At 31.3% G+C, this 13174-nt stretch overlaps 1 protein-coding gene across 1 annotated transcript; it reads right to left on the bottom strand.

Annotated features, from left to right (window-relative positions):
* Positions 1 to 2935: 2935 nt before the first annotated feature.
* Positions 2936 to 3808, bottom strand: LOC145291032 (sulfotransferase 1A1-like). Its single transcript, XM_080136538.1, has one exon. It carries the CDS (start codon positions 3782 to 3784, stop codon positions 2936 to 2938), a length of 849 nt encoding a protein of 282 aa, XP_079992664.1. The 5' UTR covers positions 3785 to 3808.
* Positions 3809 to 13174: the final 9366 nt, after the last annotated feature.

Below are 13174 nucleotides of genomic sequence, written 5' to 3'. Positions count from 1 at the left end.
AAAATGTTAGATGATAAACACAAGCAAATAAAAAGTTTGAAAGCATAAGCTCGCAAAAGAGATATTCTATATATGTTTAAAACGGAAGTTTACATAGATATGAAAACATAGAATATTTGTTCATATTTTTAGTGTTCTTGTAGATCAAGACGGATTCATTAACTGAGTCAATAATTCAAGGGCCTTGAATTATCCATTGGTCTGAAAATCATAATTTGATTTAAAAGTTACCCGCGGGGTGGGGGGGACTGGCTTTGCCCGGTCATAAAATATGCTTAAATATAATATTTTAATTTTTTTCCAGATCCAGACCTCCTAAATATTATTATAGAGTCGTAATTTCAGAAGTTAAAAAAAAAAGTATTTGGGTGCCATCAGCTAGAATCGAACCCATAAGCAAAACTGTAGCATTCAAAGCTGATGACGTCACCATTGTGCCAACGTGGCAGGCATATGAGCTGATTAAAAATATATTAAGATGAATGTATAAAATGTATAGCGATTTTTTTCAATTTTTACCCATTTTTGACTCCTTAAAAACTATTTTAACTGGCTAAACACCCATAAAAGAACGGTCTATAAAAAATCGAATCATTTGGGGCTCCTAGCACCGCTATGCGAGTTTTAGTTTCGGAAGAGATAGTTTTTGAAAATATGCAGACAGACAGACAGGCATATAGCCCTTTTTATATTAGATTAATAAGAGTCAGTGTTCGATAGTTTTCATTGTGGAAAGAAAGTTCAGTGAGAAATGTTAGGAATACTAAAATGAATAAGTGCATACATTGTTTTTTTATGTAAAGACGATATTGATGAACGGTTAATGAGTTGTGTATAGGAGAAGTTCATTAGTTTTTAGGAAAAGTGTTCACACCGGTTTTAGGGTAATTTAGGATGTTTTATAATGGGAGAAGTATTTTTAGGATGAGCCGGATTCAGAGAAATATTTTCAGTGAAAAGGTTTTCAGGGTTTATAATCAAATGTGAGAAAAATGAGAGACATTATTATACGATATACAAAACAAAAGAATGAGTTAAGAAGGCATATATTCACAAAAGAGAGAATTTATACATGTTTTAAAATGGAAGGTTTACAGCAATAGGAAAACATACAATGTTCATGAATATTTTTATAGTTCTTTTAAAAACAAGGGTGTTCGTTAGTTGAGACATTAGGAGAAGACTGGATCGATTAATTAAAAGCCGTGAATTTCAGGAGTCAGGAAAATCCTATTCAAAACTTCTCAGGTCGTTTTCATTGAAATTTACGACGTTTCTGAATTTTTGAGATGAGGATTGGTTTTTCGTATTATTTGGATTCATCGGACTATTGTTCTCACCTTGAGTCTGATTTTCACAATGGTTCGGTCGATGTTACCTCCGACCTTCTTTAGGTGTATCTTGTCGAACTCGGGAATGTTTCTGTTAAACTCGGTAATTTGAACGGAATTTCGAGCAGAAACCCTTTATTTACTTTAGAGGTTAGCGTGCTCTTGTTCCGTCAGCCATGACTGTATAGAGGTCCTAAGTAATTCGCAATTGTATTTTTCGTCATGACTGATGGAACAAGAGCACGCTACCCACGTGAGGTAAATAAAGGGTTCCGCTTGAAATTCCATCCAAATTATCGAGTTCAACAGAAACATTCCCGAGTTCGATAAGATACACCTGAAGAAGGTCGGAGCTTACACCGACCAAAACGTTGTGAAAATCAGACTCAAGATGAGAACAGTAGTCCGATGAATCCAAATTATAATTCATTGAAAGTTGTTTTTAAGAGTCAAAGTTCTTTTGTTATTGTATTAGTAAAATATTTCAGCGAGATAGATTGGATGTATTTCAATGAATAACGTTTATATAGATTGACAGACTGCTACATATGTGTGTGCCTTAGTGTCAGCATGTGTATGCTTATGAGTGTGTGCATGCGTGATTTGAGATAGCCATCCGGGCCCCGATAGAGTCGCGAGAAGAGCTAAGTCAGAATAGATGTTAGCTCTGATGAGGATTTTGGCTCAACTGTTTATTGGAGAATAAATCTGTCTTTTTATGCTTTCAAGGTGGATCAAAATGGCACTTTTTAAAAATTAAGAGGCATTCATCTGATTTGTTTAGAAAATTTTTTTTTTTTTTTTAATTTATTTTTATTATTTCTGGGTCCTTAAAATTTATATTGGTACTCACTTTCAAGGGTTAGGTCTGTTTTGTTGTCCTGTTTCAGTTGTGAGATCTATTTTTGGTTTAATTAACGCCCATGGTAGCATAGTCGAGTATAAAGCTTTATGAGGGTCAGGTGACCAATGAGACAATGCCGTGTACATCGATAATGGTGGAACTTGAGTCGTGTTTGTTAATTTAAGCAAATGGCTTAACAAGAACTTATTCACGTTAGATTTGAAAAGAGCCATGTTATAATCATATGGGGAGCAGTCTCTCAGTATTGTGTTCCATAAACGGGTAATTCTAGTATTGAACCATTGATCATGGAATTTACGTTTAGTTTTAAGCACAGATTGGGAATATGAGAAATTGTTAGCAGTTGTTACTACTCCAACTTTATTTTCTTTTTTAGACCTATTCACTCTTTTGTTTATCATTTTCTTTTTATTTTGGTCAATTAGGGAATGGGCCATCTTGTCAGATGCCAGATATTCACCTGCTATTTGATTTATTCCAACCGAGATATCTTTTTAAGATTCTGATCATCCCTTTTAGCGCAATCTGTATAGATCCATCCGTATAGATTGTCCTATGTCCTCTATATTTCTAAGTTCTCCAAATGTAGATTCGTATTCACTTTTAGGGGTTAAGTCTGTTTTTTTATTCTACAACAATGTGAGGTTTATTTTTGATTTGATTAAAATCCATACTTAAGCATGTCCATTGCCTTATGTAAAATTCCTGATTAATGAGAACTTGCACATAAAATCATTTTCTATGGCTCGTATCGAAATTGCAGTTTTAAATCTTTTGCTTTTTCCTTGTATAAATTATCAAATAACTCATTTTCTGCAACGGTAAAGAAATGTTTCCAGTCGCCAATAACGCCCTTCCGATAAAGAGTTGCTCCCGGCGTTCTCATCTGATATTCTGGTAGCGTTTTGCTATTCTTCAGCTTAGTAAAACTGCACTTGTTAGCAATCTCCGCGCACAGATCCGATCCAATATTTCTCCCCAAGAACTTAGCTATTTTGCATATTTCGTCAAACGGATTCTTTTGGACATCCTCGTACATAAGCACGTGAACTGGCCACTGAGAATGCTCTGCAAAATCCTTCTGATAGCCTAACATATAATCGAACCAATCGCCAAATAGAATTTCCGCGTCCAAGAAATGTTTGAAAAACTGACTGAAAGTTCCATCAAAGCCAGTCAGTTGATTCAACTGGTAATGGTGCCAGTAATAAGAAGCTATGACATCTTTTGGATTACGTGCAACGAAAAGGGTCTTAATTTTCTTTGTTAGAATCTCTTTTGGTAGAAGTCTCAGTGGAAGATGACTGTTAAGCACTCTTGGAGATTTGTGGTCTGCAAGAGTGTCCTGTCCATTTGCCTCTAGAAAAAATGCTCCCTTGTTCTCTTTCATATAAGTGGTATTCTCATTTACGACCATGTTTGTAATTTCCCAAAGCCAGTGCGTGCCGGATTTGGGATAAGCAAGCAATAAAACGTCATCATCACGAATTGGCATGGAAGGCAGTTCAACTAAAATTTGTTCGATGTTTGTAAAAAGAGGATATTTAGTACCTTCATAATAAAACCCTTTGATGTTTGAATCGGCCATATTTTTTGTATGAATGTGTGTGCAGACAAGGAATTACCTTCAAACAAAATCTGTTATCAGAGTAAGCCGGGAAATGTCTTAACTCGAAATTAAAAATATGTAACTTGTAAATTAAGAAATGTACGTGATGTTAAAGGATTCCGGGTCTTATAAAAGACGATTTTAAATTATGAAAAATGCTTCTGAATTATAAAACGTTTTTTTTAATTATAAAATATGTTTTTAAATCATAAATAATGCTTCTAAATTATAGAAGATGCTTCTAAAATATAAATTCTTTTTTTTTAAATTATAACAGATGTTTTTAACTTATAAATAATGCTTCTAAATTATAAAATATTTTTCTAAACAATAAAAGATACTTTTAATGAAAAAAGATTTCAACTTTCATCAAAATACTTCAAAATTATAAAAGATCTTGGTGTTAAATGATTCTAATTTTCATAAAATTCTTTTAATTAATGAATGTTGATTTCAAATTATAAAAATTGCTTCTAAATTATAAAAAGATGCTTTTAAATTACAAAAGATGTTTTTAAAATTATACAAATGCTTTTAAATTATAAGTAAAATATACTTTTAATTACAAAATATGTTTTTAAAAATGATGAAAATGCTTTTAAATTATAAATAAAATATACTTTTAAATTACAAAAGATGTTTTTAAAATTATAAAAATGCTTTAAAATTATAAATAAAATATACTTTTAAATTACAAAAGATGTTTTTAAAAATATAAATAAAATATACTTTTAAATTACAAAAGATGTTTCTCAATTATAAAAGATGCTTTATTGGTATTAAAATGTCCTAATTTCTATAAAATAGGCTTTTAAATTATGATAGATGCTTTTTTAAATTATAAAAAATTCTTTCTGGAGTGAAAAACTTAAAATATACTTAAATTTAAACGAATTTAATTGTAGTCTGGAAGCGATTTTTGAATATAATTCTGGGAAACTAAGAATACAAAAAAATAAGTTGAGAATCGTAGAATTCGATTCCTGGAAGATGATTAAGAAATTCGTATCTTCTGACGAAAAGTACTTTTTTTTGTAATTACAAGAATATTTGAATATCTATATGTACGAAAATTATATTTGATTGCAGACAAAGCAGATTTTATAAAAACAATGTTAGGTGGCAGTTACCTCTCTTGAAGTTCCAAAGATCTCCAATGAAAATTAATTAAGTTCATCCAGGATTTGGTGAAAGATTTTTTTTTTTTTTAGAATTGAATAAAAAGAAGAACCAATGGAAACTCTGAAAGCACAAACGCTTATGGCGAGCAAGATATAACAACGTCGGTTACTTGTGAAATCTTCATAAGACCTTGGAGGACTTTTTTTGTGTGTGTGTATTACCGGATTAGGTTGGTATATTTGTTGAAAGTACTATATTTTCCAAGCATAAAGATTATCCTAAGGATGAACCAGTTATGTTGTTACAGTCATGGGGAGTGCTTATCTTTCTGGATAGAGCATTGAAGAAGCATGGATATATTGAATCATGAAAAGATTGGTCAGCCAAGGAAAATTTTGAAGAAAGTGATTGGTAAGTAAGATCGCGTAGAGTGAGATTTGGAGACAATTGACACGCTGAACCGTCAAAACTGGAAGGTGGTTTTGTCAAGTAAAATTTATTCCCAAGCAAGATCTTATATGAATGTGGATATAAAATATGATGGCGTTAGTTAAGAGGTTAAGAATTTAAGTACAACACGAAAACTGTAAAGCTGTCACAGATAATTCTGAACAGTTCTTGAAGTATAATTAATTGCTTAAGTCTTACATAACTGTAGTAAATAATAAACGAATTAAAAGTGGTTATGTAAGTTTTGTGACGAGGACAAGGATGCAAAGATATTGTACTTGTCAAATAAACAGAATAAAAAATAGACTTTAAAAAATTTAATCAATTGATATAAAAAAAATGATTAAATTGGCTCAGATCTTTTATAATTGTTACGTTTAGTGTTCCGTATTACCGGCTTAATACCAACTCAAAAATGAGTGGAGGACAAACTATAACCTTTAATAGATTTATTCAGCAACTTACAGATTAAATGGTAAGGTAGAGGTTGCTGGATGCATGACGATTAAAGTCAGTGGTATAAGACACATTTTTGTTTACCTCTCAAACTGTCATGGCTGAAACTATTATTTCTTTAAGTTGTACATAATAATTAACAAATGGCATTCTAAAAATTATGCCTCCTATTTTATATTCCGCCCGAATATATCAGAAAGGAATGCAAATTGCATTGTTATAATGAATGAACTTATGTATCCATGACTTAAAAGTTTCCTCTCTCTGTTGCATATATTGACAGTGTGAGATGCAAAGAAAGTAAACTTTGAAGACAAAAGGTAACTCGTTTTAATGGTACCACTTGCGTTTTCATAGCTCTTTAGCTTTTAAGTTAAAATGAAAAAAAAGGAGGCTTTACTTTTGGGACGACCCTCATAGTTATTCCTATGTGGCGTAGCCAGGGATACAATGAAGTCATTTTAGTTTTAAATTGAAAATGAGTGATTTTCTTTGCTTATTTTTACCTTAAGGTGATTATTTAAAATTATTTCATATCGGCAGTCATTTTATTCTAAGTAATTATTTAAAATATGTTATAACTATGCATGTTATTATATTGTTAATAACATAGTACAATTATAACAAATCAAATTTTGCTACCTTAGTGATACCATTGGCTTAGACGATGGGACAAGTGCTAGTGAATTGCAAAAATATATAGTACCTATTTACAATGCCTCCCCACAGGACAGAGTTAGACACCAGGGTCGTTTTTTAATGTGGAGAAAAGGTACAAAAATAAAAAAAAATTTCTCGGTCGTGAAGGACTGTTCCTTCACCGAAAGAGAACAAGAAATGGAAGTGCAGCATCTGAAGAACAGATACTACATTTTGATCTTGGCCAAAGTAGATAGAAAAAGTTTTGAGAATTTTCTTATGCTAACCAGTAGAACGTTACCACTGTCAACGAAGGAAAAATAGTATCAGGCATGTATATGCAGTGGCTATGATGTATAGAAATGAAACTTGGCCAGATAGAGATGAGGACAAGTGTTGCATGGACAGAAATGATATGAGAATGATTCAATGAATGTGTAATGTGAGTCTTAAAGGTAGGCTTAGTTTTGAACGGAAGTTAAATTTTGATGATTTATAAGGAGAGGTGTGCAGAAGAGGAGACTTATGTGGTATAGCCACGTTTAAAACGTGAATCAGAGTTTTTGGGTTATTAGATGTAGAACAGTTGAAGCAGCAGGTTCAACTCATAGGAGAAGGCAAAGGAAAACATGGCAGAAAGTGATGAGGAATAAATAAATATCAGTTTAAAGATATGTTAGGCTGAAGAAAAAAATATCTTAAATCCATCCATGGTAGCATGAAACGAATGTTAAACAGATTATTATTATTATTATTATTATTATTATTATGATTATTATGATGATGATTAGTTAGTTTAAAACAAAGACTGATTTTTTAGCTTAAATCCTATTTGAGTCTGACTATAAAATCGGATAAGATAATTTTATATGTTAAAATAGTTTTATGTTCCTCATCAGTGGCTTTTTATTAAGATTTTTATTTAAATTTAATATAACTTAATTTCTATTTAGATTTAATATAACTTGATTTTTATTTAAATTTAATATAACTTAATTTTTATTCAAATTTAATATAACTAAATTTTTATTCAAATTTAATATAACTAAATTTATATTTAAATTTAATATAACTAAATTTTTATTTAAATTTAATATAACTAAATTTTTATTTAAATTTAATATAACTAAATTTTTATTTAAATTTAATATAACTAAATTTTTATTTAAATTTAATATAACTAAATTTTTATTTAAATTTAATATAACTAAATTTTTATTTAAATTTAATATAAGTAAATTTTTATTTAAATTTAATATAACTAAATTTTTATTTAAATTTAATATAACTAAATTTTTATTTAAATTTAATATAACTAAATTTTTATTTAAATTTAATATAACTAAATTTTTATTTAAATTTAATATAAGTAAATTTTTATTTAACTTTAATATAACTAAATTTTTATTTAAATTTAATATAAGTAAATTTTTATTTAAATTTAATATAACTAAATTTTTATTTAAATTTAATATAACTAAATTTTTATTTAAATTTAATATAACTAAATTTTTATTTAAATTTAATATAACTTGGATGAGAGGAAGATATTTTTTAAGAAAGTAATACATTTTACTTCATAAAATACTTATCACGAAAGTGACAACATTTTATTTTGAAAAAAAAAAAAAAACCTTTCAAGAAATTGACGACGTTTTACTTTTTTGAAAACAAACTTTACATAAATGTGACAACATTTTACTTTATAAAAACAAAGTTTTGAAGAGATTAACAACATTTTACTTCTGAGAAAAAAATTTCATGGGAATGACAACATTTTATTTTATAAAACAAACTTTGAAATATCAATTTGGAAATATTTATCCTATAAGCAAAAAAATATTGATATTCGAAACATATACAATATTTTTATGAGTTATTCATTGAATAACAAGAAAAAATATGAAAAAAAGGATAAGTTAAATAATACCATGTTTTCATAAACTTCTGTTACATACATTTATTTGGCTTTCAACGAGCGAATCTAAGGCTTTCGGACATGTATTGTTTAGATTAATCAGATAATTGCTCGCATCTTTAGTATTATCAGCACAATGTGTCGGTCGGTTTAACCTTCTACCTTCGTCAAGTGTAACATTTTACTTCTGAGACAAAAAAATGAAAGTCACAATAATTTACTTTGAAAAAACAAACAAAACAAAACAAAAAAAAACAAAAAAACAACAAGAATGAAGAGAAAATATTATTCTAAATAAGATTCCTTGTAAAATATTTCTTAAGATCAAATAGATTAAAACGTTTCTGACCATAAATGATACTATAGAGGTTGATGGGCCGTCAAACAAAACCAACCATTTTAAATAATCAATTTCTACTCAATTTTCACCATTATTGGTCATTACAGTATTGTCTCGTCAGTGATTTAACACTCATTAACGTTTATCCTCTAGTGGCCGTTAGGCCTTGATAAGTGTTTACCCTCTAGTAAAAAAAAAAAACATATATTTGCACAGTCTTTGATTCCAAGAATATAACAAACATTGTGATAAAGTTCCTATTTACAATGCCTCCCCACGGGACAGAGTTAGACACCAGGGTCGTTTTTTAGTGTGGAGAAAAGGAACAAAAATTAAAATTGTCTCAGTCGTGAAGGATTTCTCCTCCATTGACAGAGAACAAGAAATTTAAGTGCAGCATCTGAAGAACAGATACTACACTTTGAGATATTAAATCCTTTATTCCTGTTAAAAATACATTGAAAATCAACAATGAACAAAAAACTTAGGCACATGGTCAACTCAAAAGCGGGGATTGTTGGGGTCGTTGGTCATCCTTGTCACTCCAGAACTAAACAAAATCAAAAGTTTCTCCCAGCTAGTATCTTCTTTCAGCATAATACCGCATTCACCCTTTCATACTAGGGGACGTCCTACTTAACTCCCAATTTTTAAAACATTTTTTATTGACGTGTAAAAACAAAAAAAGATAACAATAAAAATGGTACAATAATTTATTTGTGTCGAGGGCGGGGGGGGGGGAAACAAAAGGTGATAAGTAGGACCCTCCCAACCCCATCTAGTTGATAGACTGCCCGTTCCACTAGGTTTGTAAAAGGAACCTCGCTTCTGCCGGTCAGTCTCTAAGTGGGGATGCCCTCTATATGGGAATGAGTGGAGAAAAGAAAATTTTGTGGGTAAGGGATGGGGGTTAGTTTGTATTTCTTTCTCTCCAAGATGGGTGAAATTTAGAGGAGGGGGTAAAAACAAAAATTGCAAGAAGGAGGGGGTAGGGATCTTGGAGGCTTCCTAATCTGGGAGGAATGGAACACACACTCAGCTAGCTGAGAGGCTACTTGTTTAATTTTACTTTACAGAACTGCGCGTTCCACACCTAGGCGGGGACACGTATTCAAATTTTGCTCCTCTTTGTACACACAGACTTGCTACATGTCAATCGTATTTCACTCCGCACGACCTTCTCCAATAATTGTACACGGAAGACTGTCATCATAAGTTGAACGGTTATTTTACATGTTGCCAACGTGTTAGAATTCGCTGATTTTTATTTTTAGGTGATTATTTAAAATTGTTTATCTTTACAGTTGTCTGTGCGAGACTAAGTAATTAAAAAAATGACAACTATGTTACTATATTGCTAATAACACAGGAAAAAATAGACTAATGAAATTTGGCTCGTCAGAAGCAAACTTTAATTTGTCAGCTTAAATGCTATTTAGGTCTGACTTTGAAAAGCAAACACAATAATTTTATATATTAAATATAGTCATATGTTTCTCGTTCACTATTTTTTTTTTTAACAATTTTGATTTATACTAAATTCAATATAGTCTGGATCAGGGGAAGATATTTTAAATGTTGTAGACAATTGGTCATTAATTGCAGGAGAAGTGTTAGGAGAACCAATCAGTTCGCAGATAACTACAAACATTTCTATTTTTTTCATAGTATTTTCAAGTTAAATTTAACATTCACGATATCTTTTTTTTTTTTAATTATTAAATCGTTAGGTCAAAGTACATAATAGTTACAAAACACTCTCTCCTCCCCTTTGTTAAGAATAACTTTCTAAATAATAACGATATTATTTCCGAACGGTAACATAAGTGCATAAGTACCAGCATTTTAGACAAAAGGAATTTCATAAAACATAAAATCTGCTGAGATATCCATCATCATCATCATCTATTTAACGTCCGGTCTACATTTACTCACATTTAAAAAAATGTTATCTTTTCCTCAGTATCCGTTTCAATTAAAAATTTTGAACATGATATAGAAATAAACTAGTGACAAAGTATACTCTTATATTTTGAAAATAATAACTAAAACATATCAGTCATGTATGTCATAGACTGGTGACTTGCAATCTCTCTTCGATTTTGTTTTTGGTTTTTCTTATATCTGCCTTGAAGCCATAAAACAAAACTCATGCTACGTCTGTGTTAGCTATCTAAAACTGTGTGAACTTCATTTTGAAACTGTTATCATACTCGAATTAGTTTCTAAATTCACCGGATATGCAGAGATTCTTTTCCTTGAGGGAAATGCCATTTTAATTGAGAGACAGCAAAGCTGATTGGCCATTGGTTGTTGTTATCTTGCAGTAGAAAATTAATTTTCATCTTTAACATTTACTTGATAGAAGTTCATACTCCAGAGTGTTCACCATATGCTTGAGAACAAAAAAATCAACTACTTACCTATGGTTGTGGGCCAGTCTTTTAGTTGTTAGGTGTGGTATTTAAGTTTCAGTCTTTTTATCTGGTCGGTATTCTGATAGTAAGCACAAAAATTCCTTCATAGCAGAAGGGTTTCCCCTACATTGTTAAAGAGAGATTAATTTAAGTGTAGCATCAAAACAGGTACTACACTTGGAAGTTTTTATCATTTATTTTCTGTAAATGTAAAAATTATGTATCCTGTATCTCTACAAGTCCACAATTCGCACATGTATGGAGTACTGTTGTCATATTTGGACTGGTGCATCTGCTAATAGTCTCTCCCTCCTGGAAAGGGTGCAAAAGAGAATCGTCAACCTGATAGGTCCTGAACTGTCATCAGTTTCAACCTCTGTCCCATCAACGAAATGTTACATCCCTCTGCCTGTTCTACAAGTATTTTAATGGTGAATGTTCTGACGAACTACAAACCCTTGTCCCCCTTTGACGTAAATACCCCCAACAAACCCGACAAGCAGCAAAATCCCACCCGAGATCCCGAGATGTAAGACAGCCTTCTACTCTAATAGTTTCTTCCCCACAACTGCTAGACCTTGAAACACTCTTCCGGATTCCTCCTTTCCCAACAGTATTGACATGCAGAAGTTCAAGTGTAATGTGAACGAATATCTCGTTGCTCAACTCCCTACATAGTATCCCTGCAACTTATGTCCCCGATAGTAGCCCTCTACATCAAAGTGGCACTGTGCCTTGTTTGGGGTGAAAATGGAATTTTTAAAAAAATTACAAATGTTAGTAAAAAAAATAAACAATTAGCCACAACGCTAACTCAGGTACTACACTTGGATCTTAGTCAGAAGGCCAGGTCCTACGGTTTCTATTTAAAAACTTCAGTTCTCTTCTTTCTTCATTTTTTTATAAGTTAAACATATGAAATCCTCTTTTCATTGGCGAATATTAAACATCAACATTTTTTTTTTATCAGATTAATTGAAATTGACAAAAATGATTTTTCCAATCAAAATCACGTTTCTTTCTTTATCTTTATCGATAAATTGTTTTGATTACATGAAATATAATTTTAATCCGTTTTGATTACCGAATGACCCCCGGAATAGTTTGAGGGATTAAACAGCTTTCAAATTGACTTGATTTGTTGGTTAAAGGCTTGTTTTTTCTTCAACCCTTTTCCTTTTAGAAAACGGATATATCCATCTCACATCTTATTACCGATTATTGCAGAGAGAGGATTTACTAATTATTTCCGTCCTTCTAACTTAGGATGATGTGCCACAAGGCCAGAGCGTAGGAGAATAAACCAACGCCCAAAAAGCGTGATATTTGCGTCCTAAAAATTTTCCTGGGAAATCCTGTCGGTATTTCCATCAAAGCCCCGATGTGTACAAACTGAACACTTTAAACAAATTTTCAAAAGTTGATTTTTAGATGTTTGGGTTTTTGGTTGATATGCCGCTTCTCTAAGCCGCCACTGGGTATCAGGCTTCAGGCTGGAATTAAATCAAAACAGGCAATCGATAATCAATGATAACTCTGAGATCATTTTCTTACAAACAAAAATAATTATTTGTGCAAAACAGTTAGTTCGTACAAAAAGGATTAGTTGGACTTGATCAACATAAACTGTATTTTAGACGCAGGGATTATTACCAAAATTATATTCTTTCAATAACTTCTCGGTCAGAGGAGGAGGGTCTGGGTTAGGCAGAGACGTAGTAGTCTGGCCGGCCCGAAGCAAAAGATTGCTTTTTCCTTCCGGCTTATAGTTTTATAAAAAAACATCGTCCTCTTGACGGCTATCGGAAGTTACTCTTTCTTCCTCTCTTCTCTATTTTCTTTTCTTTCTTTCTCCCAGAGTCCTTCTTTTTCTCTCTCATCTTCTCCTGAAATCTTTTTTGCTTTCTTTCTTTTCCTTAACAAAGAAAATCGGTTATCGGTTAAACCAATTTGAAGGGTATATCTCTCCCTACTGATATGTTTTCAATCGTCCCTCATTATATCATTTTGCACTCTTTTTGCCCTTT

Source organism: Euprymna scolopes, chromosome 12, assembly GCF_053919585.1.
Source record: "Euprymna scolopes isolate OS-2025 chromosome 12, ASM5391958v1, whole genome shotgun sequence".
Taxonomy (NCBI): domain Eukaryota; kingdom Metazoa; phylum Mollusca; class Cephalopoda; order Sepiida; family Sepiolidae; genus Euprymna; species Euprymna scolopes.
Note: the sequence above shows the minus strand (reverse complement) of the source record. Positions and strands in the feature narration are given on the sequence as shown.

What these genes read in the sequence shown, in the direction of transcription:
- LOC145291032 (XM_080136538.1), bottom strand. Translation starts at nt 3,784, where the DNA reads ATGGCCGATTCAAACATCAAAGGGTTTTATTATGAAGGTACTAAATAT.